This window comes from Columba livia, chromosome 3 (assembly GCF_036013475.1).
Source record: "Columba livia isolate bColLiv1 breed racing homer chromosome 3, bColLiv1.pat.W.v2, whole genome shotgun sequence".
Classification (NCBI taxonomy): domain Eukaryota; kingdom Metazoa; phylum Chordata; class Aves; order Columbiformes; family Columbidae; genus Columba; species Columba livia.
In genome coordinates, this window is record NC_088604.1 from 67,128,147 (window position 1) to 67,152,791 (window position 24,645).

At 37.3% G+C, this 24,645-nt stretch overlaps 1 protein-coding gene across 3 annotated transcripts in view; it reads right to left on the reverse strand.

The window, feature by feature from the left end:
* The window catches only part of ESR1 (estrogen receptor 1), a 160,568-nt gene that overhangs the window by 102,915 nt on the left and 33,008 nt on the right, over positions 1-24,645 (reverse strand). For 2 of the 3 annotated variants that reach the window (XM_065055290.1, XM_013368702.3), the window contains exon 2: positions 7,240-7,744. In XM_065055290.1, coding sequence (XP_064911362.1) covers positions 7,240-7,744 — 505 coding nt within the window. 3 annotated transcript variants of the gene reach the window in all.

Sequence of the window (24,645 nt, forward strand, 5' to 3'; positions counted from 1 at the left end):
CTTTGTAGCATCCTAGAAAGTTTCCCATAGTCATATCTTGGCGACACGAATCAGTATTGAAGTGGTCTGCAGTGATCAAAGCAGTGTTCCTGCATTATAGTGATTAATAAAATAAGAGGTAGGGAAGACTGGAAGTAGCAATCAAATTGGACATTTGCACTGTAGATTGATGAAAGACTAAAAAAATTCTTCAAAGAAGAAATACAGCTTTTCCCTAGAAAATCAGTTAAAAGCAGTCTCCTTATTCGGATAAGGTGATCAAGACAGAAAAATACACTGCTTACTTGCACAGCTTATGAATGGGAAGTGAAATGCATGTGCATTAAATGCAGCCCAGTGCTGCCTAAATGCTCACTGGTGTGTCATTGTCAAAGTGAGAAGAAGGCTCTCCCCCATAGCATTCAGCAGCTGCTTCACACAGATGCTGCTGCCTGGGTCCTGGGGATGCAGGTTTTGACAGCTGGCAGTCCTGTGAGACTGCAGCCTGTGGAAACAGAACACGATGTATTCCACCCATGTTGTCCGATTCAAGATGGACTACAGGCATGAACAGTCATTGCAGGCCGAAATTCCACCCATGGGATGGGAAGTGGTTCCACTCACGGCTGTTCATGGTTAGTTGCCAACTGCTTGTTTAAGAAGTTGTCTGAGTTACTTCTGACTTTCAACTTTTACTGTTCTTTTTTACTTTTACTCATGGCTTCCATGCAGTGAGGGAAAAGGAGGTATGTTGTTTATATAGACGCTGCCTGTTGTGTCATTAGTTAAGTCACTGAAATGGTTGGAAGACCACTGCAATTGTTACGTACATCTATCAAATAGGATTTATGTTTAGGATAGTCACATTTAAGCTTTGTGTTTTCTGAGAACCATATTTCCTTTTTCTAGTAAAAGGTTAGAATAAAACAGCCAGATGATTCCTGAAGCCAGTATTGTTATCAATTTCTTGTCAAGGAAGAATATTATCTCTCAGATTTTTTACTGTCTTGACTGTAACAAGTATCACTGTAAGTATGTGACAGATTAAATCTGGCAAACAATATCTCACATGTACATAGTCTTGCAGCAGAAGAAGAAATATTTTGATTCGGATGATGTAAGAATGCTCCCAGCAACTGGAATCTGGGCTTGGCAGAAAAGCAGAAATGCCTTGCCTTGCCCAGTGTCACACTGATCAGGGTTCCTCATGAGCTATGGTAAATTATGACCTCTTGTAGTTCACGGGAAAGGCCACACAAATACATAGGGACAGTGTGCAACTTCAGATGTGACTTCTCTCTGTACAGTAAATTTTACAAACAACCTCCATAAAAAATGCAATGAAAGCAACAGTTTAAATGAGAGTGTTGAAGGATTCTATATCTCCACTCTAATCTGAGTTCTGATGCCCAAATACATAAGAGAAAACTCCCTTCAGACAGATCAGGGAGCTCATGATTACTTTTAGTGTTTTACTAGCAACAGTATCAACTTATCAAAATTACCAAAATCTCAGTTTGTTAGAAGCAGACACACTTCAGTTGCAGGACTCTTCTCCTCAGTGTTTGTTTGGAGCTGTGCCTTAGCCCTGGTCAGGCTTTTTGTTGGATAAATAAAAAATGCTGGCACTGGTTGCTCACTTTGCATTTGCTGAAGGAACTAGTGCCAGCAACTAATGCTTTCCCTATCAGAGCAGATACGACCAGCAGTGTCTGTTGTTTCATTAGCCTCAGGGCAAGACTGATCAAGGCCAATGACACACAGTCAATTCCTCATCTTCCTCTCGACATATTGCAGTGCCTATCTGGAAGGAGATTGCAGATGGTGACCGCTTTGACACCTTAGAAACAGGAGACGTACGGATGGGATTAATTTCACGTAACTTTGGACATCAACAGGCATCCATCTTCATCCAGTAGATATCTGTACTAGAATGAGTCCCTTTAGCCATCTTTTATAGCATAGAAAGATAAACTTGCACTTTCAGAGCCTAATGCACATGGTCTTTTTCCATCAAGTACCTCAGAAAGAAACTGTGTGTTCACAATGCTTCTGTGTCTCCACAGACTAAGAAGGGAATCCATTTGAAGGTTTGATGCTGTTGTCTGTGTCACATGCCATTTGAAGTGTTTTAGGTGATGAAGCTCACAAACACCTACCTCCTACTCCAAAAAGGCATAGCTACACAGTAGGTCCTGTGTCATATTTGCCAAACCTATCTGACCTGACAGCCTCTCAAATGGCACCAGATGCCTAAGGAGCAGAAAACTGAATAAAGACTGAGGTGTCCACATTTAACCAGATGAACCCCATCCACTTGTTTTTATCCACAAGTTTTAAATCCACATGGAAAGGATTTGGTGTGTGGAGCACTTCCTGGGCCTGTGGTTTATGCAAAAAATACATCTGTTAAAAAAGTGAATGAACTTTTCTTCAATAACAAAAAAACTTTGCAAAGGAAGCTCAGAGAGATCAAGTGCGATCCATCTCCCTGCTTTGCCAGAAAGTAAATTATGAAGACGCACAACAGCTCCTTTACCCCTTTCCACTACTGCCTGGCCTTATTCAGGGGCATACACAGGCACAGAACACATGTACTCCTCAGCAATATGGGCTGATGACTTCATGGTGCAAGCACACTTGCAGCAGGAGCCACATCAGCACTTTCTCTAAGAAGAGCTGCAGAAACAGCAAAGCTGGTTTGTACAAGTCCCTCATAATTGTAATGTGTGAGTATCTCAGAATATTTAACAGGTTTATCTTTAGAATATTTCCATGAACTTTTTTCAACTTTTTTCCATAACTCCATGTTTTCTTGTCTCTTTCATTACAGTCATCTATTTCTGTATAGTTGTCAGAGATACCAGCAGAACCTCTGAAAACAGGAACACTCCTGGTGTTCAAGCAGCTGCCTGAGCACTCGAACTGTTCAAGAGAGGACCTCAGAACAGATTGATGTTTTAAAGAAAAACAAACAACAAAATACACTACATTATATAGTACTTCTTCATGTTATGGAATACCTTATAGTACATTAAAAAAAAAAAAAAAAAGAAATCTTTGAATTTTGCATTCATTCCAACATTCTTTTTATTTCAAAATCTGGGAAAATCCTCTTTGTTTAGAACCCAACATGAACAGCTAGAAACAGTCATAATGAATCAGGCGGAACCTCCCCCCATATTAGGTTAAGTAACTGTTTTTCAGACTGAAGCATTTATGAATTACAGAGGAAGGAGGATCAATCTACATTTTGATCTTTCTCAATTTAAGCAAGCACTAAATATTAAAGCTGTGATCATATTGACTGGAACAGAAAGTTTAAAGTGTTTCATTGTCAATTTCAGTATGATAATTAAGACTAAAGCTAAATAAATACTTTATTATATTAACCTAAACCCAGAGCCTGAGACACTAGAAGATACCCATAAACTAGCTACTAAAAGTGAGGGAGCAGTGAATGATTTTTTGACCGATATTTCTGTTTGTGCACTGATTTGCTCTGCCTCCATTACCCACTACAGACTGACAGACAACCCCATCGTCAGGTAGCTGGGAGTCACAGTCCATTTTTACATGGGTTTTAGCCAAATTTGGAAGCAGCTCTAAGCACAGGCTACGCAGAGCCCGAAATACAGGCATGATTTTACTTCAGATCCGAGAAGTGTAGACTCAGTGGGATGACACTGGAACCTCACACACTGCCAGAACAAAAAGGATTAATCTTTGCTGTTGCTTATAGGAATTTGCCGAGGTAAATCATCTACTGAAAGGCATCTTGGTTTTTCCATGAATGAAAAAAACCCTTGCCAAATAGCACAGGGAAATAAATGGAAATGGCCAGAACCCAAATTTAATAGTTAAGAACAAAAGAAATATTTTGTTTACCCTAATATCCATGAATACAGGATTTCCTGTAATAATAAACTAGTCAGCATTTAATTAAAAACAAACAAGAAAAAAAAAAAACAGACATAAAAGTGATTGAGAAAAAGTACATGTTACATTCAAAGAGAATTAAATAATTAAAAACATAACTAGCGCTATGCCTTCTCCCTCTTGCTGGAAGATACTGACACTGTAAGATAAGGGAAAGGTATTTTAGTTTGGCTCCCTATAAAAACAGCCACAAGGTCAGACATGAAAGAAGCCTATTTAGAGACAGCACAATTTGAACTAATTAAGTCCCTTCTCTTTTCTCAAATTCTGATGTCCCATGATGTAGGAACTCCAGAAAGAAGACAATTGGTATGTTTTTTGTATACTTTACAAAATTATTCTTTTTTCTGTGTATTTTTATGGTCTTCAGCTAGATATAGAAGTCAGTCATTATCCTGCAGTAAGAGACAAAGCCTTTTGGAAAAGCAAACACAAAAATATAACTTCAGAATTAATACACATGTAGCTATAGTCAGCATGATTTTTACTACTTATTAACAAAGCCAAATGACATTAGATGCTTTCCTTATCATATACAGTAAGTTTTGAGCTTTCTCACTGAAGATTTTTAACATTTTATCCAAGTATTCAGAGAATGTAATTTCAGCTCCATCCTATGATTATTTATTATCCTAGTTGTTTGTATAACAGAATGCATTATTTGCATCTCCAATCCATAATATAATAGGATGATGCAATACAAATATTTCCATCTTACAAGCAAAGCAGCACAATTCTTTTACACACAAAGGTAAATAAGAACTGCAGAGGAGTCCTTCTGGGTTTTAGGTAACATTACTTATTCTAGAAGCAGGCAGCCATATCATAAACTGATCGTGATTCATTTTAAATTTTGTTAGGGCTTTTGGTTTAAGAATTTTTCCCTTCACCACTCCTACTGGTAGGTTGTTCCAGAAACACACCGTTTTGGTAGCTGGACATCTTCTAATCTCCAACATGAATTTATTGCCAGACTACACTGCCCCATGCCCTCTTTCCTCCCATAATCCAGTTGAAACCAATGAGATTAGCCAAACGAATAAAGCAAATTGGAAAATCACGCATTACAATATTTTTAAAGATCTTATTCTTAAACCCCATGATTAGATATTTAATTATTTCCCAGGCACTGAACACCTATTCAAATTATTTTCACAGACTATTGGCAATTGGATTTGTTCCAAAACATAAGAATAAAGACCTAATATTTAATGTTGTCTGGAGGAAAACATTGTAAATACAATCTTGCAAAAATCAAAAGAAGAAAAGCAATTACTTTATCAATTTAGTTCCAACAGTATTATGCATGTTAACAAAAGATAATCATGGCAAACATGTTGATAAACATTTCTTATTACCACATAAGATATATTTTACAGAATTACAGCTGGAAGAGGCCATTCAATCATTTGTATAACACTGTATGCAGACAAACTACCTGCATATCAGATCAGAATTTCACTTAATTACAGCAGCATTAAGGCTCATCAATTACATATTACTAAAACACATCTCCAAGGCAGACACCCATCCTTGATCAGAAATGTCAGGAAACGAAGAATCCAGCACTGGCCTTACATATTTGCTCCAGTAGTTAAACTAAAAAGGTACATTAATTTTATTCTGAAGTGTCCCACCACCAATCACTGTTTAAAAACAAACTGACATTATTTCCACAGTTTAACTTCTATTCCCAGGTGATTCTTGCTTTTCATTGCTCCTGAAGTAAAATACCACAACCATAGTTCGTTTTCTGCCTGTGTATTTCAATTTCACAAACTCACTACTCCACTGTTTACATATCTAAGGCCACTTACACACTTTTTGCCATAGGTTTGCACTGGATGTTAATGTAAAAAAAACCCACCACCTTTAATCTAGTACAAAGTGCAGTTTCAAGTCACTGGTAATCATACAAGATCTTTATACTCTGACATGTAGCCACTCTTCGTAGAGATATTGTGCTTGGTTGCAGTAAAAAGCATTTTGTTTGAACCAATTCATTTAACAGAACACCGTACTGGACAGTCTGACATAATCGTTACCTGTCATTTCACCAGTCATCAGTCCATCTTGTCGTCAAAACTGATTAATCATTTGTGAAAAGCACAATCACTTAATCTGTTTTTTTTTGCACTACATTCTGCTACCAGATTCTTACTCACGCTGGGTTAGACCGTCTTTAAGTACATACAGTGTTGATCCCAGCAACATGTTATATTGTGCAAATGAGTCTGGCAGAGTCTGGTCCTTGACAAGGAAAGAATAACTTGCTTTTCTTTTTTCAGAGTCATTAAATTTCTAGAAAATTCACCTGTATCTCCCAAACAAACAGATATAGACAGAATTTAGGAGAAACAAATACATCTAACTGTTCACTTTGCTTCACTGAAGCCCTGTATAATAAGCTGACGTAAAACTATGCTATTAACACTGCACAAACATTAACAGTGTGGGTATTGGTGTGTACGAATACATTTTCTTGGAAGCAACAGTTCTATCAATATTTCAACCATTTACTTCAGAAATTATGTAAATGTTTTCACAACTGACAATTTAAATCAAGGAAAATTATTCCCCCCCTTCAAAGACAATTTTACCCCTCTATTTCAGACAACAACAACAAAAGCTTCTATTGAGGAATAAAAATTTAAAAAAAAAAAAAACACCAAAATTTTATATTTTGAAATGCAGCATACCAGATTTGTGGTTAGCATATATCACCCTTCAATGAAAAATGCAGTTTAATATGTACACAGCTCTTAAGAGAACTCATGAAGGTGGTCACTGACTGAAATACTGTCACTGAGTCAGCTCTAACAGTTTGATTAGGAAGGATATTGTGCTTCTGAACTACTTCTTACATAAGCTACTTCTCACACTGTAAAGGAAGCCAGAGGAGAAAAATACTCTACTACCAGCTAAGACCTGAACAAACAATCACTCACACACAGAAATGTGTAATGGTGGAAGTCTTTTCAGTATACTTCAGACAGTGATTCTAATATATTGCAACAGGGAGGTAGTTTGCCATTCTTTAATCAGTTATGATTTCATGTCTTCCCAGGAAACATTCATACTCATTATCCCACTTGTTTCTGATTTATGTACAGTTTTCAAAATTTACAGCTTACAGCGAGCTGTGAATTACAGTCTTGTTTTATTCTATGGTATTTTTATGGTCTAGATATAGTGGATGATTCAATTAAATCACATGGACCTTTACACAAAAAGAAAATATTAGGGCATAGAGATTTTCACATTCTAATTTTCTCAGTTCTTCAGCTTAAAGAAGAAAGAAAAAATATGTGTAGCATTTACCTGTAGAAGGCTGGAGGAGCAGCTTCCCTCATCCCAAAACTGCCCTGTTCGTTTTCAAGGTAGTAGGGTACCTGTTGGCTGTGATGATGGATGAAGGGTGAAAGCTGGGGCGCCGTTTGCAAGAACACCACCGGGCTTGGTGGGACATTGTTCAGAGAGTGAAATCCTGCCAGACTGCTGGACCCAAAAGATTCAGAAGTGGGGGCATAACTGAGAGTAGTAGAGCTGTACACTGGAGCCGTAGTACCAAAATCGTAAGTGGCCCCTTCTGGGTAGTTAAAAACTCCTGTCTTGTTGCTCTCCACGTACATGTCGCTGAGCGATCTTTCCAGGGGAATCTTCAGCTGAGGTCTGCCCAGTGTCTCCAGTTCAGTGCCTTGAATCTGGTGCAGCAGGGTAACTCCAGAGGTTTTGGTGTGAAGGGTCATGGTCAGTGCTAGTGGCAGTGAGCAACGGACATATCTGCTTTTACTGTCAACAGCAAGATCGGCAGCTGGCAGTCCACCTAAAAAAAATACCAGAACCTATTCTGAGGCTCAGCAGAAATCATAATAAAGCAGCACTACACAGGTATTCTTCTAACCTCGGCAAGGAGGAGGATACAAACAAACGCAGAGTGAGCACTGAAAACGCACATTCTCTCTCTCCCTCCCTCCCTCCCTCTCCTTCTCTCTAACTTTTAGGAACTCCTCATCTGTGCTAATATGCATTATAAGGTGCTGGCCACAAGCCAGGAACTCTTGCCTTGTGCCGACGTTGGTTTAAACATCACTTCAGAAACAATTAGTTTTGGAGTTATACCAAATAATTGTCCCACTGAATGTTACTTCATTCTTACTAGTTGTTTAATTTTTTCACTTCAGGGTAGGCAGCGCTCTGCAGCAGCTAACGGGAAAGGACACTTAAATCCAAGCAGGAAGAATAGTCCAGTGGTCAGGCAGATTACTGCCTTTTATTTCCTCAGCAGGCTCCAATCTATCTGTGCTTATCTCTCCTCCTGTTTGATTCATTTTCATGTTTGCTTGAAATATGTAATGTGTACATTGTAATGACCCTGGGTAGGACTATGCTGTAACTGAGATAGGGCAAAGCAGAATGTGTGTGTGTGCGTGTCTGTGCGCGCAAGGGTGTACATCTCTCTCTGTGCGTGTAAGCATGTGCATCTGTGTGTGTATGTGCATGTGTGTGTAACCAGACTCAGTCAATAAAACCAAAATTAAAGGGTGTCTGATATCTATGTAGAAGAAAAGGTTTATAATAAACTTTCATCAGCAAGAGCAACTTGAAGTTACTAGAGTGTAAAAGTAACATTAAAAATGAAGGAAAAAGTATAGATAAGCATAGAAATTTCGGTCTGCTTCTTTTTAGGTTGTAAAATGATGGAAAAAAGCATAATTCAGACTTTGCCACAGGAAGATCCTAAAAGTTAGAAAAAAAAATATTTGATTGCATGACACATTAATTGAATACAGGACATTCCTTTTCCTAGTCTTGTGAACAAATGGTCAGCAAACCTGAATTTTCAAATCAGATTGGAAAACCAAGTAATCTAAAATGATCAAATTGGATCAGCTTTAAAATAAAGTGAAATGCCTCTCACAGTTATATTTACGAAGAAAAATAAAAGAGAGAGAGAGAGAGAACATAATGAAAAGGTGTGGCATGCATGCTTTATCTTGCAATCTCATTCCATATAATTTTAACTTTGCACAAACCAGTTCTCCTGAACCAGCTAAATGAAAGCCTCCAGAAACTGTTTCAAGCTCTCTAGCTTTATTGCTGTGGTCTGTGCTTGTCAGTGAAATGGGTTAATGCCAATCCTAAATGCATTAATATACAGGCTCCGGTCAGTAAGCTTTGAATACCAGCAAAGCCTACACTATACTTAAACAACTCTACCGTTACTCGGCTCAACCCTCAAAAAAACCCAAGAAACTGAAAAATTGATTTTGAAGGTAACTAATAGCTTCAAGAAAAGTTTACTTAAAACGGGTTTATTTTAGTAATAATATGTTTTCAGAACTTCTACTAAACCAGCCAAAGTTACTTATATTTGCAAGATTATTCTGAAACAATATACATTTGTACTTCTGCAGGCACACAACTAAGACAGCAGCACACACACAGATAATGTACTTGATAGATTTCCTCACCCACCCAGCCACCCTCTCTACCCCGTTCAAATTTCAGATTGTAGACTTTGATCAAAGAGATAAGCTTGTTTAAACAACACTGGACTAAACATGTTCCCAGTTTAAAAAAAAAATAATAATGAGACAATCATACCCAGCAGTTCAGAAAGTCTTCTAAGAGTTATTACGAAAATATGCCAGACAGTGTGAGAGAAAAAAAAGAGTGTTTGTGCATGTTTGCATAGAGTGGGCGAACGTGTATCTGCAGAGCCTCACAAACCAGCGAGCAAGCACAGCTCTCAGCAGCCAGTCTGCGGGGCTACACAGACTGAAATGAGTGGCAGTTATGAGTTTAAGGTCAGTCGCTCTCATGGATTTCATTTCGTGCTTCAGTAATACACAGGAAAAGCATTATCTCGTATTAAACTGCATAATCTGAGAATCTGCCTGTCGTAAGAAGCATTCGCGTCTATATTGTGCTACAAAATGGACTTTAATTAATTAAACTTTTATTTAAAGCATTATCCAAGGTGTACACTATTTTAAAATTACTACACTGACATGTAATAAAATGCTCCGGCATAATAGCTATGCAAGAAGACAGAAGATGTGCACACAGAGAGTTGACTTCTCAGTTCATCCTGTACAGCCTCAGTGCTCCTTACTTACAGTTTTTAAAAACCTCATTAATTATTTTGGGAGGGTATTATGTTTTCAGAGAAATATTTTAAATTTCCACCATATGCAAATAGCATTAAAACACACAGTTGGGTTAAGTAAAAGCACTATCACTTCTGCTCCATACCATTTACACTAGAGACGCTATGAGCAGCTTTTCACAAGCCTGAGCGGAAAGTCACAGTCCTGCACCCTCTGTGGGCTCAGCAATAGATAGGTGCCATTATCCCTGCAGCACATGGCCTGGTACACATTTCAGAAGAAATAATGTGAGTGCCACCAACAAGGTCTTAGAGGTTGGCTGGTGATCCCTGTGAGAGTATCCCGTAATGTTTGGCTCACTCTTTCTGCGGAAGGAGAACAAGAGAGCAAGGGTGAGGCTGGGGTGGGGCAGTTAGTCAATCTCAATCCCAGGAAGAAAGTGATTTTTTTATTTGTGTATACTGCATAAAATAAATTTTTGATTCTGCACACTATATGTGGGATTTTTAGCTACCAAAAAAAATGCTGTGAAATGCACCAGATTATCAGAGGGAGTTATTTTTCTTGTCTTGACTATCCTGCTTGCTCCAAAGTAACACATACTGCAGATTCACTCCGCTTTGGAGATGGCGTTAGGTGCCTCTGCTTGTGAGCTCACCCCCCAGAGAAACAATACCTAAGTTTCTAAAAGCTGGTCTTTGTGCTTAAAGGCCAGAACCTAGTCCACCACCCAGTTTTATTACTCTGATCTATTAGATGTCAGATTTTGCATGTTATGAGCACAGTATGAAAATGTGTGGATATAGCAATAATATTTGTTAGTTTTTACCAGTAGACATGAAGACTATGCAAAAACTTGGTTTCGCTAAATACCACTTCATGTATGCCTTTAAAAATATGCAGATCTCATACAAAAGGGCCTGCACCAAAACCAGGACAACCATGTATTTTTAAGAAAATCACACATAGTAATGACAGACAGTAAATAAAAACGTGTTTTGGCTCCAGCATGTTCATTTCCAGTGCCAGAAGCAAACTAAGAAGTGTTAAAAAATACTTAGAAAATGGGAGATCTACCTTTTCAGATATGGTAATTTCTCCACTAATGTGTATTCAGCAGCAATCAAGCTGGCCTACATATTTCTCTCATCTTAAAGGCCTAATACTGTTTTGGAGTTACCAAGCACATACTACAGGAGGAAGAAATCTATCCCAGCCTTCCTCAGACATCCATAAAAACAGAGGGAAACTGGTTCTACAAAGTCTGAAGGTCTGCTAAATTTATATCAGGTATACACTGTTTATTGACTGTATTTCTGAAGTTGGAGAATATATAAATAATAACACTGGTTTTGATCCATCTAGATTTATGGATGCATGATATGTATCCATATGCTAAAATAGGGAAGAAACAGGAAGGAAAGGAAGAATGGCAATTAATACTGAAGAAACTGGAGAGGACAGTCTACTATGACTGAAGATTACTTCAGACATGTTGACAAGGAAGGTCAAAGCAGAAATTGCTTCTTCATACACAGTGATTTTTAGGGACACTGAGTCAGGGATGAGTTTCTGAAACACTGAACGTTTAGACACTATCCTTCTCATGGAAATGAGAAACTAATAGATTAAGTGAATGGAAGTGACTGATTAAATCCCATGTTCCCCTTTTTAAAATTGCAACCTTTCTATTTTCATTTTCTAGATATGTCATCATTCCAGTGTCCAACTCAGATTTTCCAGAGCAAGGAATTTACTCTAAATTACACTAGTAAAATACTGAATGTAGTAACATTAAAAGTAAATCACATTTCTGTTGCTCTGTGGTTTAATTAACATTATTTGCAGCTGAGGTATATTTAGATATGTTTCTAAAAGCGAGTTCTGCTTGTTTCAATACATTGATGAACAGTGTGTTTCTAATTTCTACATTTAATTTCTACATTTCTGTCTTTTTTTGGGTGAAAAACAGCTAGAGTGATCAGATTAAATTGCCAGATCCATGCATGCAGTTTGGCTCAGTTGGACTATGAGTCCAAAACCCTTAACAGCTACAAACAGAAGGGTACTGAATCAAATTCAGGATTCTTACCATAACAGACAACATGAACATATTTTCACTTCAAAACTGGAAAACATCTTTAAAAAAAAAAAAAGAGTAGTAGCCTCCTTCCACTGATTGCAAATAGTGGGGTACCAGCAAAATGGACTCAGAAACATAAAAAAAAAAAAAAAGGACAAGAATAGATAACAAAAATTATAGAAAATATTACACTAACTTATCTAAATAACTAAAAGAGAGTTCTGGGGTTTCCCGTGCCACAGGAATTTTCTGTTAACTAAAAATCTTGAAAGCTAGCTGGGAATGGTTAAAAAAAAAAAAAAAAGAAGGAAGAAACAACTGGACAGATTCTTGGTTCAGGACAAGATAAAATAGCAGATTGAGGGAAAAGGAGATGAAAGTAAACACACTACACAAAGACTATTCAAATTATAGGAATCTTTAAAGATAGAAAAACTCCTAATCCTACAATGAGCTTTTTTCAGCACTAGTTTTAGTAAGTATTCCAACAAAAATGGTAAACTTAGAACATATACTATAAATTTTCCATAAACCTGCTGACAGTGAGAGACCATAAACTTCGTCGCTTTGGTTCCACAGCTATAAAGATAGAGACTTTTTTTAGCTGCTGCAATTAAAGAAGAATCTATTGCACATAACAGGAGGAACATTATGTTTTTCCAAGATTCCACTGTAACATTACAGAGAAATTATGTTGTGTTTAGTCCAGTGAGGAAACTCCTCAAGATAGACAGCTGGAGAACAGCACCATCTACCCCACTGCTTTATAAATCTCTGAAAAGAAAAGTAAAAAAAAATCTTAAAGCCCTTGATACCACTAGGCTAAGCAAGAGATATGCTTAAAAATTCCTTAGGCTCTCAGTAGAGATAAGTGCTTCACCCTGTTATTGAGAGTTTTTAACATTTAAAGTTTTATAAGATGATATGAAGATATATTCTTGTTTGTTTTTTGTTTTCCCCACCCCAAATAACTTGCCAAAACCAGCCATGGCACGAAAAGGCTGGACCCAAGATTCTTAATTCCAAATTTATGTTTCAGGTTGGGTTTACTGTTGAAACGGGAGCTTCTGCTTTCACATGTCGAATGTAAGTAGAAAATCTGAGAACATTTGTTTAAAATAGTTCTTATTCCAAACAGGGAACTGTGGAATACTATTAGTCCACACATACATTTATTAATTTATAACATTTAAATGTACCTTTAGTTTTACCCATACTTTGTGTGAAAATATGTATGACATACTTTGAAATTATCTGTATAATCAAGAGAAAAAATCAGGCTGGGATGTCAGCATAGCTTTTGGGAAAGTATTCTGATGCCTTAAATTTTAATATTTGATTTACAGCTGTTTCTGATACTATCAGATTTTATCCCTTTCAGGTGGAAATTTTGCATTTCAGTTATGAGGTCAGAGAGGAAAATTTGGAAGTATCTGTGCTAACTGGAAAGAAATTTTTGCTTTTCCATCCTTAAACATTTCTAGAAACAAGAAACCCTTTTTGCAGTAGCAGATTAGGAGTTTGGTGCAGGAACTTTGAATCTGGCAAGGAGCTGAAACTGTGTGTCACAAAACTGCCTTTCTGAAACTCCATCCACATTTGGACAATATTTCAACGCTTGAAAAACTGGAAATTATTAAGCATTAAGATTTCTAAAAGCTCTCTCTTGACTGAGCCTGCTCTCTCAGATCCTAGTCCTGACTAGACTGGGTACAAAGCTTCCCAAATGAGTGAATGACATACTACCATCCAGACTAGTATAGATACAGAAAGTTCTCCCCTTTCATTGCTCTTCTGGGGCAGAGTAAGAGTCTGGGATTAAATGCAGATTATTGTGTCAACTGAAATACTAAATTTCAGTCCCCAGATGCACAGACTGAATTTCCTGACACCAAAATGGGGCACCATCTGCTTTTTCAATTTGGCATTAGAAAAAAACATGTAGAAATGTACCCTTTCATGAAGGAGTAGGAGAAATACGGTAATACAATTAGCTTGTGCATTTTTCAATCTTTCAATCTCTAAGATGGGAGAGGATAAGACTAAGTAATTGTGCCCAACTCATACAGAATAAATGACTTACTACATACATAAAATGGGCCAAAATACCTGAGTACTCTGGACAAACTCAAAAGTTATTAGCAAATACTGATGTTTCATAGAGTTAGCAGATGTTTTCACCGAGGCAGAAAAACAGAAGAAAAAAAGATGTTTCTCTGCTTTCCTATACAAAAGCTTAACCACTTATGAACAAAGATGTTCACTGGTAGAAAAGCAATGATACTATCATTTCAAATTAAGCAACATTCCGTGCTTAATCACAAACACAACATCTTAACAGACCAGTTCTCATGGATCTAGCTTCACACAAGAATGAGCTCCAAAATGCAAAACCGTAGCTTAGCATCCCATGTCCAAGTTAATTTGTTGTGTTTATATCAAAGACAAATTCAGTGGAATGATTGATCAACGTGAGTTATCATTCTGAAAATGGCCCAGCAAGAAAACTTTCAAAGTTTTCAGAAGGAAGACAGCTTTGTATCTATTGAGATTATTTTAAGGGTGAGGCATCTTCAAAATGATCAAATATTATCATGCCTGAGTTCCCAAAAATAGTCAGAAATGAGCCACATGCCCCATTTATATGGGGATATTAACAAAACTGGTAAGTTTTTGTTATGAGATTCAAGGTGTGAAAGCTGAGCACAAAATTTCAGCATTGCCCAGCAAGGTAAGACAACTGTTGTACAACTTACTTCTAGTTGCCAGAGGACAGTTTGAGAAAACAAGTGCTGAAACAACCTCCTTAAACCTAGGAGTAGGATATCTTGCAGGAGAGATATGGGAATGGTATGGTTAAAGAGAGAGTATCTGAATGAAACTCTTAGGAAATGACTAAATAAGACTGCTTATAAAAGCAAGCCTGCTTCCCCAACCTGACAGCATAAGTTTTGCACAAGAACTGACACTTTAGGCAAGGGTTAAATGTGTGTCTTAACTAGAAGAGAACATGAAGAATCCTCTCAGATACCATTATAAATTTGTAACTGTGATACCTGTATTTCCATATTTGTAAATTCTTTATTTAGTCTAACCTTAAAGTACCCTGGGGTGATTTCAGGCTAACTGGCACACACTCTAGTAACACCATCCCTATAGAAGAGTAAATCTTTAAACTGATGAAGTACCATTAGTATAACACACAGTACAACATAGTTGTTCAGATCACTTAAAAGACAGGTTGTACCTCTGTTGAACTACACAAACCAATGTGAATGTTAGTAATACAGGAATCTGTGTGGAAAGAGCACCTTCTAGATATCAGGATTAGTACAAAAAAAAAAAAAAAATCACCTTTTGACATGGAAGAATGGCAGAGGACGTAGAATACACACAAACATTTTTCTCTCCCCTGCCTTTGTACCCACTCCTTCCCCCAGCATCTTCCACTGATTTGGCAGGTTTGCCTCCATTTGCTAATCAGCCATATTTCATAAATAATTAGCCTAATTAGCCACATTTACAGTAGTATTTCTCAGGACTAATTTTCCTGCCAAATGCTTGACTCCGTACTGAACAAAAAGAGCCTCTAAGACTTCAAGTTTAAACGTGCATGCAAATGCTCTTGCGCAAGTGGACCCATGGACATGCAAAAAATGTATAATGACATTCTCCTCAGGTAAACTCAGCTCTCTTCTCTCAAATGCTGCAGTATAAAACTACTTTTTTTCATATCTCTTGCTGTAGTTTTGGGTTACACTGTGACTGATACCTAAAAAAGGTCCAGCTCTATTTTTTCAAAAGACACATTTGCTAAGAGATTAAGAACTAAAGAGAAACACAAATGCCTGGCCTTTTTATAATTTTCACACTTGAAGAAGCCTCAAATTAGGCCTATCAATGTGAGACTTCCTGTTACCCTTACTTCCTTTTGGCTTTCCCAAGTATGAGAAGCAAGTTCAGAGGCCCCAGACTGGTCAGGATATTTAAGCACAGCCTCAGGTAACAGGGCATGCTCAAATTGCAGCAAAAAAAGTCTCAGGGAGACCTTATCGCTATCTACAACCATGTGATCAGAGAATACAGAAAATACAGGGCCAGGCTCTTCTTGGAGGTGCCCAACAAAAGTTGAAGAGGCAACAGAACAGAAGTTGGACTATGGGATATTCTGATTAGATATTAAGTAAAATTTTTTACCATGAGAGTGATCAAATACTGGAACAGGCTGTACAGAGATGATTGGAACTCCCTGTCCTTTGAGGATGAGACTCAACCTTGAGTTCAAAACTCAATGGGAGAGATCCCTGAGCAACATGATCGAAAAATACCTTATTTGAGCTGTGGTTTGTACTAGATGTCATCTTGACATCCCTTCCAATTTATTCTATCTATTTAATACACAGATCTGAAACAAAATAATCAGAAGCTATTAATTACTTCAATAATGGTCTACTTCTCCATTCTCCACAGATACTGGATTTCAAGATCCCATTTAATGGTTTCAACCCTTCTGCTGCTCTTTGATCAAGACACTCCTTTTTTAAGTTGGTCTGCTATTTTTCCCTAAATTAGATAGGAATTAAGGAAGCTCCATTGGAAAATTCACTCTTCCCCTCAATTAATCTACTCACTGGCTTCATTAATAAATCAGTCTCAGTTCCCTATCATAATATGAGTTAGGAGGGGAATAAAAAAAATCTATTAGCCTCACTGTACCTTCTCAGAATTTCTGTAAACTGCTCCAGTCATTATGCAAAATACCTTTGCTTACCAAGGAAGTAAGTAGTCAGCCACCTTTTGTGGCTTCCACAAAACAAAACCATCTGCCCCTTTTAATAGATGTGACTGCCTCCATCAAAAGACTCATTCTGAAGTGTCATTCCATGGGTCCTGTTCCCTCTGCCAATGTTTTTCTATAAATACATATGATGCAAGGACATCTACAGTAAAGTGATCAGAGTGTACAAGTGCTTGGAAGGTAAAGCCTAACTCCAAAGCAGAAGATCGTGCAGAATCGATCTTATGCTATGACCTAGTTTTCTTCACTTTATTTCTCTCCAGTAACAGTATTAAAATGTACTACATTTTAACAGTTCACACATTCACATTTTCTTCCTAAAAGGTGATCCTCCAATTGAAAGATCCTTGTGGTAAGGTTGACCCTATCACCTCAAGAAGTTGTACTTCTTGTGACCGTGAGACCAAGATTAGTCTTCACTGAAATGGCTTGGAAAAGTCTTGGTGCTTCAACATTCCATTCTTGTCTACCAGGAGTATTTGGGCTCAGCTACTAGTAGCAGAAGTCCCTCATTTTCTGGGCATCTTCAGAGAACTGGATTTGCATTAGTTATTCTACTAATCACTGTCAATCAATCACCTCTGCTATTGCAGATATAACATATGTTCCTTATTCCAGAGAAGTCCAATTTTAAAACTGACTAAAGTCTACAAGAATGGCCAGTGGAATCTGAACCAAAAAGCAATGTGAAACACTCATTTCTAGAGTGACTGTTATTTGTTCTCAGGAGCACCTTGTTGAGCTAAGTACAGTGTATACTTAGAACAAATAGTGTTTACTTAATAGCCTCAATTTAAATATCCGGGCTTATGCTTTCGACCAAAAACAGCACCCTTAAAGAAAGAGTTCCTCCATTTCTTCATAAAATTGAAATAGACCTGATAATGTCTCCTCTGCTTCCACTATAATGTTGCATGGTTTAATGAAACTAAAGTCTGTTTTCTAAACTCTTAAGTATCAAATCTTTTGATTAAGCTGTCAAATCAACAACTGCAAATACAAGAAACCTATACAGCACTAAAGAATTAGCATTAACACCAATTGTTCAAAAAATCAGAGAGTTACAAGGACAACAATTGGAGAAGACACTAACAAACCATGTAACTGAAGCATCAATATATGTTACAGCTGCTAAAGATTTCAGTTCTTGCCAGAACAATTATGAGCAACAGCAAAATCATTCCATTTCAGTGTTGTTTAAACAGTATCAAACAGAAAATGTTGTCACAATCATCTGCAGTACAGTCTGTCTCAAGGAGATGAGAAACAAACCCCACTCACAGAACAGGAAAAAAAAAAAAAAAGGAAAAGCAGCGTAGGAAAAAAAAATAGGCTTCTTGTTGGTGAAAGCTTACAAAGTCACTTCTGTGCTTCTCTAGAAAGACAAAAATGCATTGTCATCTGTCGAGCGGAACAAATAGGACCTTAGTGATTCTGTAACATTTGCACTCTCTTGGCAGATATTAGCTTGTTTAAGGCAGTGAAGATCAAAGGAACTAACTGGGTGCCAACAGGAAAACAAAACAAAAAAAAAGAAAAAAAAGCCAAAGTTAGTTATTATTTCAGCATTCCACTATCTTTATTTGTTCTTCCACTATTTTCATTGTTTTGTGCAACAAGATGGAGGTCTTCCTGAAACAGAGCAGTCAATAATTTAATGCAATGGTTCTTTTGCAATACTCCTGGGAGTTCAGAAACCCATCAGAGCAGTAGGTTTCCTATTCCTAAGGGTGTGTGAAATACACAGTTCCACATACTTATTTAGCACAATGGTCTACAAACCACAGAAGTTCTTAGCTATTAGTAATAAATTAGAAAAACAGAAAGTATGATCAGCAATCATTGGCTTTTGAGATGTCTAATATGATAATATTGCTATTTGATTTGAAACCGTAGGAAAACCAGAGTTAATATTAACCAGTTGCCATTTTTCCAAGGAGGTGAAGCTACAGCTGCAAAACCTTTAAAAGCTGCAAACACTTCTGTCACAGACTTTTACATCTGTGGTAATTTAAATTTTTAAGGTTTTTGTTTGTTTGTTTTGTGTTTTTGTTGGTGGTGTTTTTATTTTTCTTGGTGAAATATCAAGGCTTTTAAGTTCTTATTGAATAACTAAGGGATAGGATTCTTCCTAATAATTCCTAAATGAGATCTTGTCATAATCAAAACCTCAGCAATGCATGACTTGTGCAACATGACAGACAGAAAGGGCAGACCTGTACTGTACAAAGACAACTAATACATAGACCCCCAAGCCATATTTGCATGTCTTGGCTCTGGAATGTGAAGACAGACTGTTACAAGCATGGTGGCATGTTCTGGTTGATTAACCCCTGTCTCTCTGATGGTGTAGTGCCAATAGAGTTACATTGCTTTGTATATCAAGTTACTGTCTCTGGACTGTGTAATATATCAACTAACTCAGATAGTAATATTGTAGAATTCTTTCTACCACACTTCTCTGAATAGGATAGGTATGCTTCTTAACAGGGAATAAAACTGCTTGGTAGTGTAAATGCTCCACTGTATTGATTCTCCTCCCCTGAGTACAAACAGCTCTAGCATCATTAGAGCTGTATGGACTGGTGAGACTTTACAGCCCAGAACCAACGTGGTGACACTGTGAACAGCACCAGGAAAGCTGAAGTCCCTACAAGGAGGTCAGCATGCAGAAGCCAGTGTCAGCCACCCTCACCACATGTGGCTGAGCAATGAGGAGGTGACAAGATGCTGTAAGCATCTTCATCACAAAAGTACTGCCTTTAGTAAGATATAGGCAGATGTAACTCCAGGCTGCTTCTATTCTAAAGAAAATACAACATACCTGCAGACTCTCTGAAATTGTACTATTACCTGTTGTGATATTCCCTGGATAAGTTTGGCACCTGCCAAACAGCACTACCCCAAAGTATTCCTGAGTTTGTCTGAAACATTAAAAAATTACAGGACCATTGCTATTACTTAGTTTGCATCCATCCACCACTTTGTGGGAGCTATTAGTACAGATGCAAACTATTCTGGACAACTGGTCCAGCTGCCTGGAAATAATCTCAGGTGTACTTGATTTATGTTTATAGCTAAAGCCCCTGGGGTTTAAGTTTGATCCAAAAGATTGGTTTGCAACCTGTGGTTAGGTGCCAAAGTTCAAGAGCAATGCAGGCTGTTAAAGCCCAGGAATGCCTCACTCCCAGCAGCTTCAGCATGACTTGAGTATGCACAGTGAGTCGCTGGGCACTGCTGACCTGAAATGGTCAAGGAAGCACTTACAAGGCACAGAGGAAACACATCCCTGTTTCAGTGGTCAAAAAATTCAACTTCCTGAACGCCAGCCTGGAAAGTCAATCTTTTGTGCTTGTCGGGGTTTTAAAAAGAATAGTTTTGCAATACAGCTCAAGTGATTCAGCAGTGAACTGTTGGCAAAAGGGGTTGTGGAAAGGATGCGAACTGCCAAAGGGACATTTGTCCACCATACAAACACATCAGTCATGAAGAAACTGAATCAAATACATCATAGATTACATATACCTAACACACGGCTTATTTATTTTATGTTATCTGTATTATACTATGTTGTCCTTAACACATAACTTTGTTGTATTTAAAGATTCAATGTTTTCAAAAGAAAAAATGCCATTGCTTAAGATCAAGAAGTAATTTGCTTGTCACAAGATTTTATATGAGGATATTCTGCTCATTTTTTCCACACTGCTAAGCAAAAAAAAAAGGGCAGCAAGATAAACCACTTTTAAGAGGAACTTCTAAATATTTATAATTAGCCAATGTTGACAAAGAATAATATACATAATTCGTACTAAAATTATTTTACTGATGTTCCATGGTAACACTGAGTCCTGCTTTCTTTTCTTTACTAGGAAATATTTATCTAGAATATATACTACTCAATTTTTAAAAGTTAAATAAAATATACTGTTAATTTCAATAATTACAAATTACAGGTTGAGTTACAGATACAAAAAACTGCTAGATTGTCTTTTCTTATGTAGTATACTATGTGTCAGGACCCAGACATCAGTAAATCATTGGAAGCCAAGGTAAAAGTCTTGCCATGCAAATTTTATTCTACACTATACACAGCTCTAGTTTGGATAAAAATTAGTTTGTATTATTTTATAAATGTTTCCGTGAACCATTTTTGAGAGACTGATCTACTGAATATCTGTGTGGCTCTGAAATACATTTACCAAGATAAGGATTTTAGGGCAAGTACCCAGAATTTACTCAAACAGGTGTTTTTTCTTGACCTTACACCATACCAGTTTTATCAGTTTCAGAAATGAAACAAAAGTTCATTCATATTATCACAGAGTCACAGAATGTTAGGGATTGGAAGAGACCTCAAGAGATCATCTAGTCCAATCCCGCTGCTGGAGCAGGAACACTTAGATGAGGCTACACAAGAATGTGTCCAGGCGGGTTTTGAATGTCTCCAGAGAAGGAGACTGCACAACCTCCCTGGGCAGCCTGTTCCAGTGCTCTGTCACCCTCACTGAGAAGAAGTTTCTTCTCAAATTTAAGTGGAACCTCTTGTATTCCAGTTTGAACCCATTACCCCTTGTCCTACCATTGCTTGTCACCGAGAAAAGCCTGGCTCCATCCTTGTGACACTCACCCTTTATATATTTATAAACATTAATGAGGTCTTCATGAGATTATTTCATATTTTAGATAATTACTTAATACCTTCACGTCACCAGCTTCCTTTCTCCTAACCCAAAGCAGCTCCATTAACACACCCTTCCTGATTGAAAATACAGCACAACCAACTTCAAATGTGAAGTATTTTCTCAAGTAAAGTTTTTAAGCAACGTGAGCCTAACTCAGAAAGAAGCAATGATATGAGACCAACGTGAACAATCCACGAGTGAAACTTTAGATACTATGACCTCATTTCAAGGAGATGGAAGCACATGTTGCATCACAAATACCAGAAGTGGTTACTGCCTTCAAGGCAGGAATGAAAAGAACATTAGTTTTGATCAGAATTCTGGATTGATCGTCTCCCAGAAGCTGAAGGTTTGCAAACACTTCCAAGGTTATAATCTCTTCAAAGGAACAGAAAAATGCCTATTTGCAGCTAAGTGGCTAGTAATGCCTGTGCCTGCATCTTCTAATTTACTTTCCAGAATCTTTGAATTCCAGGTGAATTCCTTTTTTAATTCTAGCTCCAAACTAAGACCTTGCTCTATTTACAGCCTGTGACTAAGTAATTACATATTATGCCAACAGAAAAATTAATCAATTGAATAACCTGTATTTTAAGTGAAACCACAAGAAGTCCACATTTTAGATGTAAACAAAGAGTCATAAAACAAGACAAAACAACTTTTACTTGTATAACATATCAAGAACACTTTGAAAATGTTTAAATGTTGTCCAATAGTCTTAAATTTCCATATCTAAATGTTTATAAACTCTATTTTTAATTTCTTAAATATTCTGGATCACAGAATGATTGGGGTTGGAAGAGACCTCTGGAGATCATCTAGTCCAACCCACCTGCTAAATCAGGTACACCTAGAGATATGTTTCTGAATCTACAAAATTTTGGGCTCTGTTACATCAGTGTCTTCTGCTGATGAGAAGTCTGAAGAAAACGTGAGCAGAGCCAGCCTGTGTGGGTGGCTTCATCCACATTGCTTAGAGGAATAGTTAAGCTAGTCTTCATACCTTTTGTTTTACTGATTTCCAAACATTCCTGCAAAAACTTCAAAATTGTATTCTTTCCTAGGTATAACACCAGGCCAAGTTAGTAGTCCTTGCTTTTGAGACGATAGAAGTTCCTTCAGACCCAGGCAAAATTACCAGACAAATACATATATTTAACAATCTGCTGGATGTAACACTTAACAACAGTCCTTTTGAGTGCAATTCAGTAGCCTAAATATGGCCATTTCATGTCATTTGGGTCATTCCAGGATACCCAAGACACTACATGAGGCTGGCATATACAACCAAGTAGCCAGGGGAGACCTTTGATCTCCTGAGCAGCCATGTGTGGGCAACTGCCAGTTACCTCTCATGGGCCATTGTACTACTACTAATATGCATGTATATACATACACGTATAGTGTGTGTGTGCTTATCTATACAGTATATGTATGTGTATACGTATGTGTATATCAGTAGTAGCACAATAGCCTGTATCTATACATACATATGTGCATACGTCTCTGAGAGGTTTGCTTTGGGGGACAAAACGTATGAACTTTCTATTTGTGTCCTTTCTACACTTATAAAACAAACAGCAAAAGATGAGTCAGAATAATTTGCCAGTTTAGCTTGCCCATAAACAGAGACAAAAGTGTTATTTACTACAGAAGTTCACTCACCTGAAGACTCTCTCTACCAACATGATAAAAGGCTATTCATCTTTGCTCACCTATATCTTTCATGGTTGTACTTTCAGGTGAAGTGAGGCCCACTGTGTTCAGAAACTGACACATGCATTAAGGTCTAGTATATGCTTTATTACACCTTCCTACATGGAACTCCATGTAAATTTCAAATACATTATTTGTTTATAACTTCTACCCCATAGCAATTGAAAACAGTTTTTATAAATGTGAATTGATCATAGTACCCACCCACCTTTAACAACAACTAAAAGAGACAGTAACACTTCAGTATTTTCAAAAATTACTTAGTTCCTGAAATAGATATGTCCATTATTAGCTTTCCAAATGGAACCATTCTTCTTGCCTTATCAACACATTTTACTTTAAAGAAAACAGCAAATGTTGATAATGTTCAAATTGAATTTTTCTATAGAGTTATCTACTGTGATATTCTAATTTAATTAATCAAAGGCAGAATAGCAGCATTATTTTTCCTTTTCCAGGCTACTGTCAATGTTTTGAATTGAATTATTCACATAGATTTGTATTTCCTTTGGCAAACTACTGATCACCTACAACTGACTAAAAGACATGATTTTCAAATGAAAGTACAAGAAAATTTAATCTCTCTACTAGTTCTCCAAAATGAACACAAACACAGTGTTGAAAACACCAAGAAGGCTCAGACCTACTAACCTTACATGATTCAAATTCAGTATATGAAGGTATCTGATACACAAAGGTAGCGTTTTGTGAAAAAGCAAAACATTGACTACTTGAAAACTGCTACCTAAATTTCAAACCTTTACTTAACAGTGCTGTCTAAATGGGTCTGCAGAACTAATTACAAGAGCACAGCTAGTTAGGACAGACTGAGGTAACTGGAAGTGGGCTGGAGGTGATGTGAAATGCCCAATAACCACATTTGTTCAGACCCAGGATCTGTATAGCCCTGTAATCCTCTCTTCAGCAACAGTGGCTACAAATGAACGCTACATGAAAAGAAATACCAGGACAAGTGTATGTAACATTTCTCTTAAATAGTGTCCTATTTTCTGGTCACAGAATTTGCTGAGTCCAATCCAATTATCTACTGGAAATCCTCAATGGAACTATCTTTCAAGTTGTTTTCATTCTCCCTTCAGTCTGTACAAACTGTTTGCATCCATAATGACCTTTGTAAGGGAATCTCACAAATCCCTACTGTGTGTGATATTACCTGCTTTTCCTTGTTCCAAACCTGGTCTCTTGAAGCTACACTTCTATGTCTAAGGAAAAACTACTTGGAACTCACTCTCTATCCATCCTCTTTGTTATATCCAAAACAGGGATCCCAAAACACCCATCAAACCAACTCTGAAGACCCCTAGAGGAACC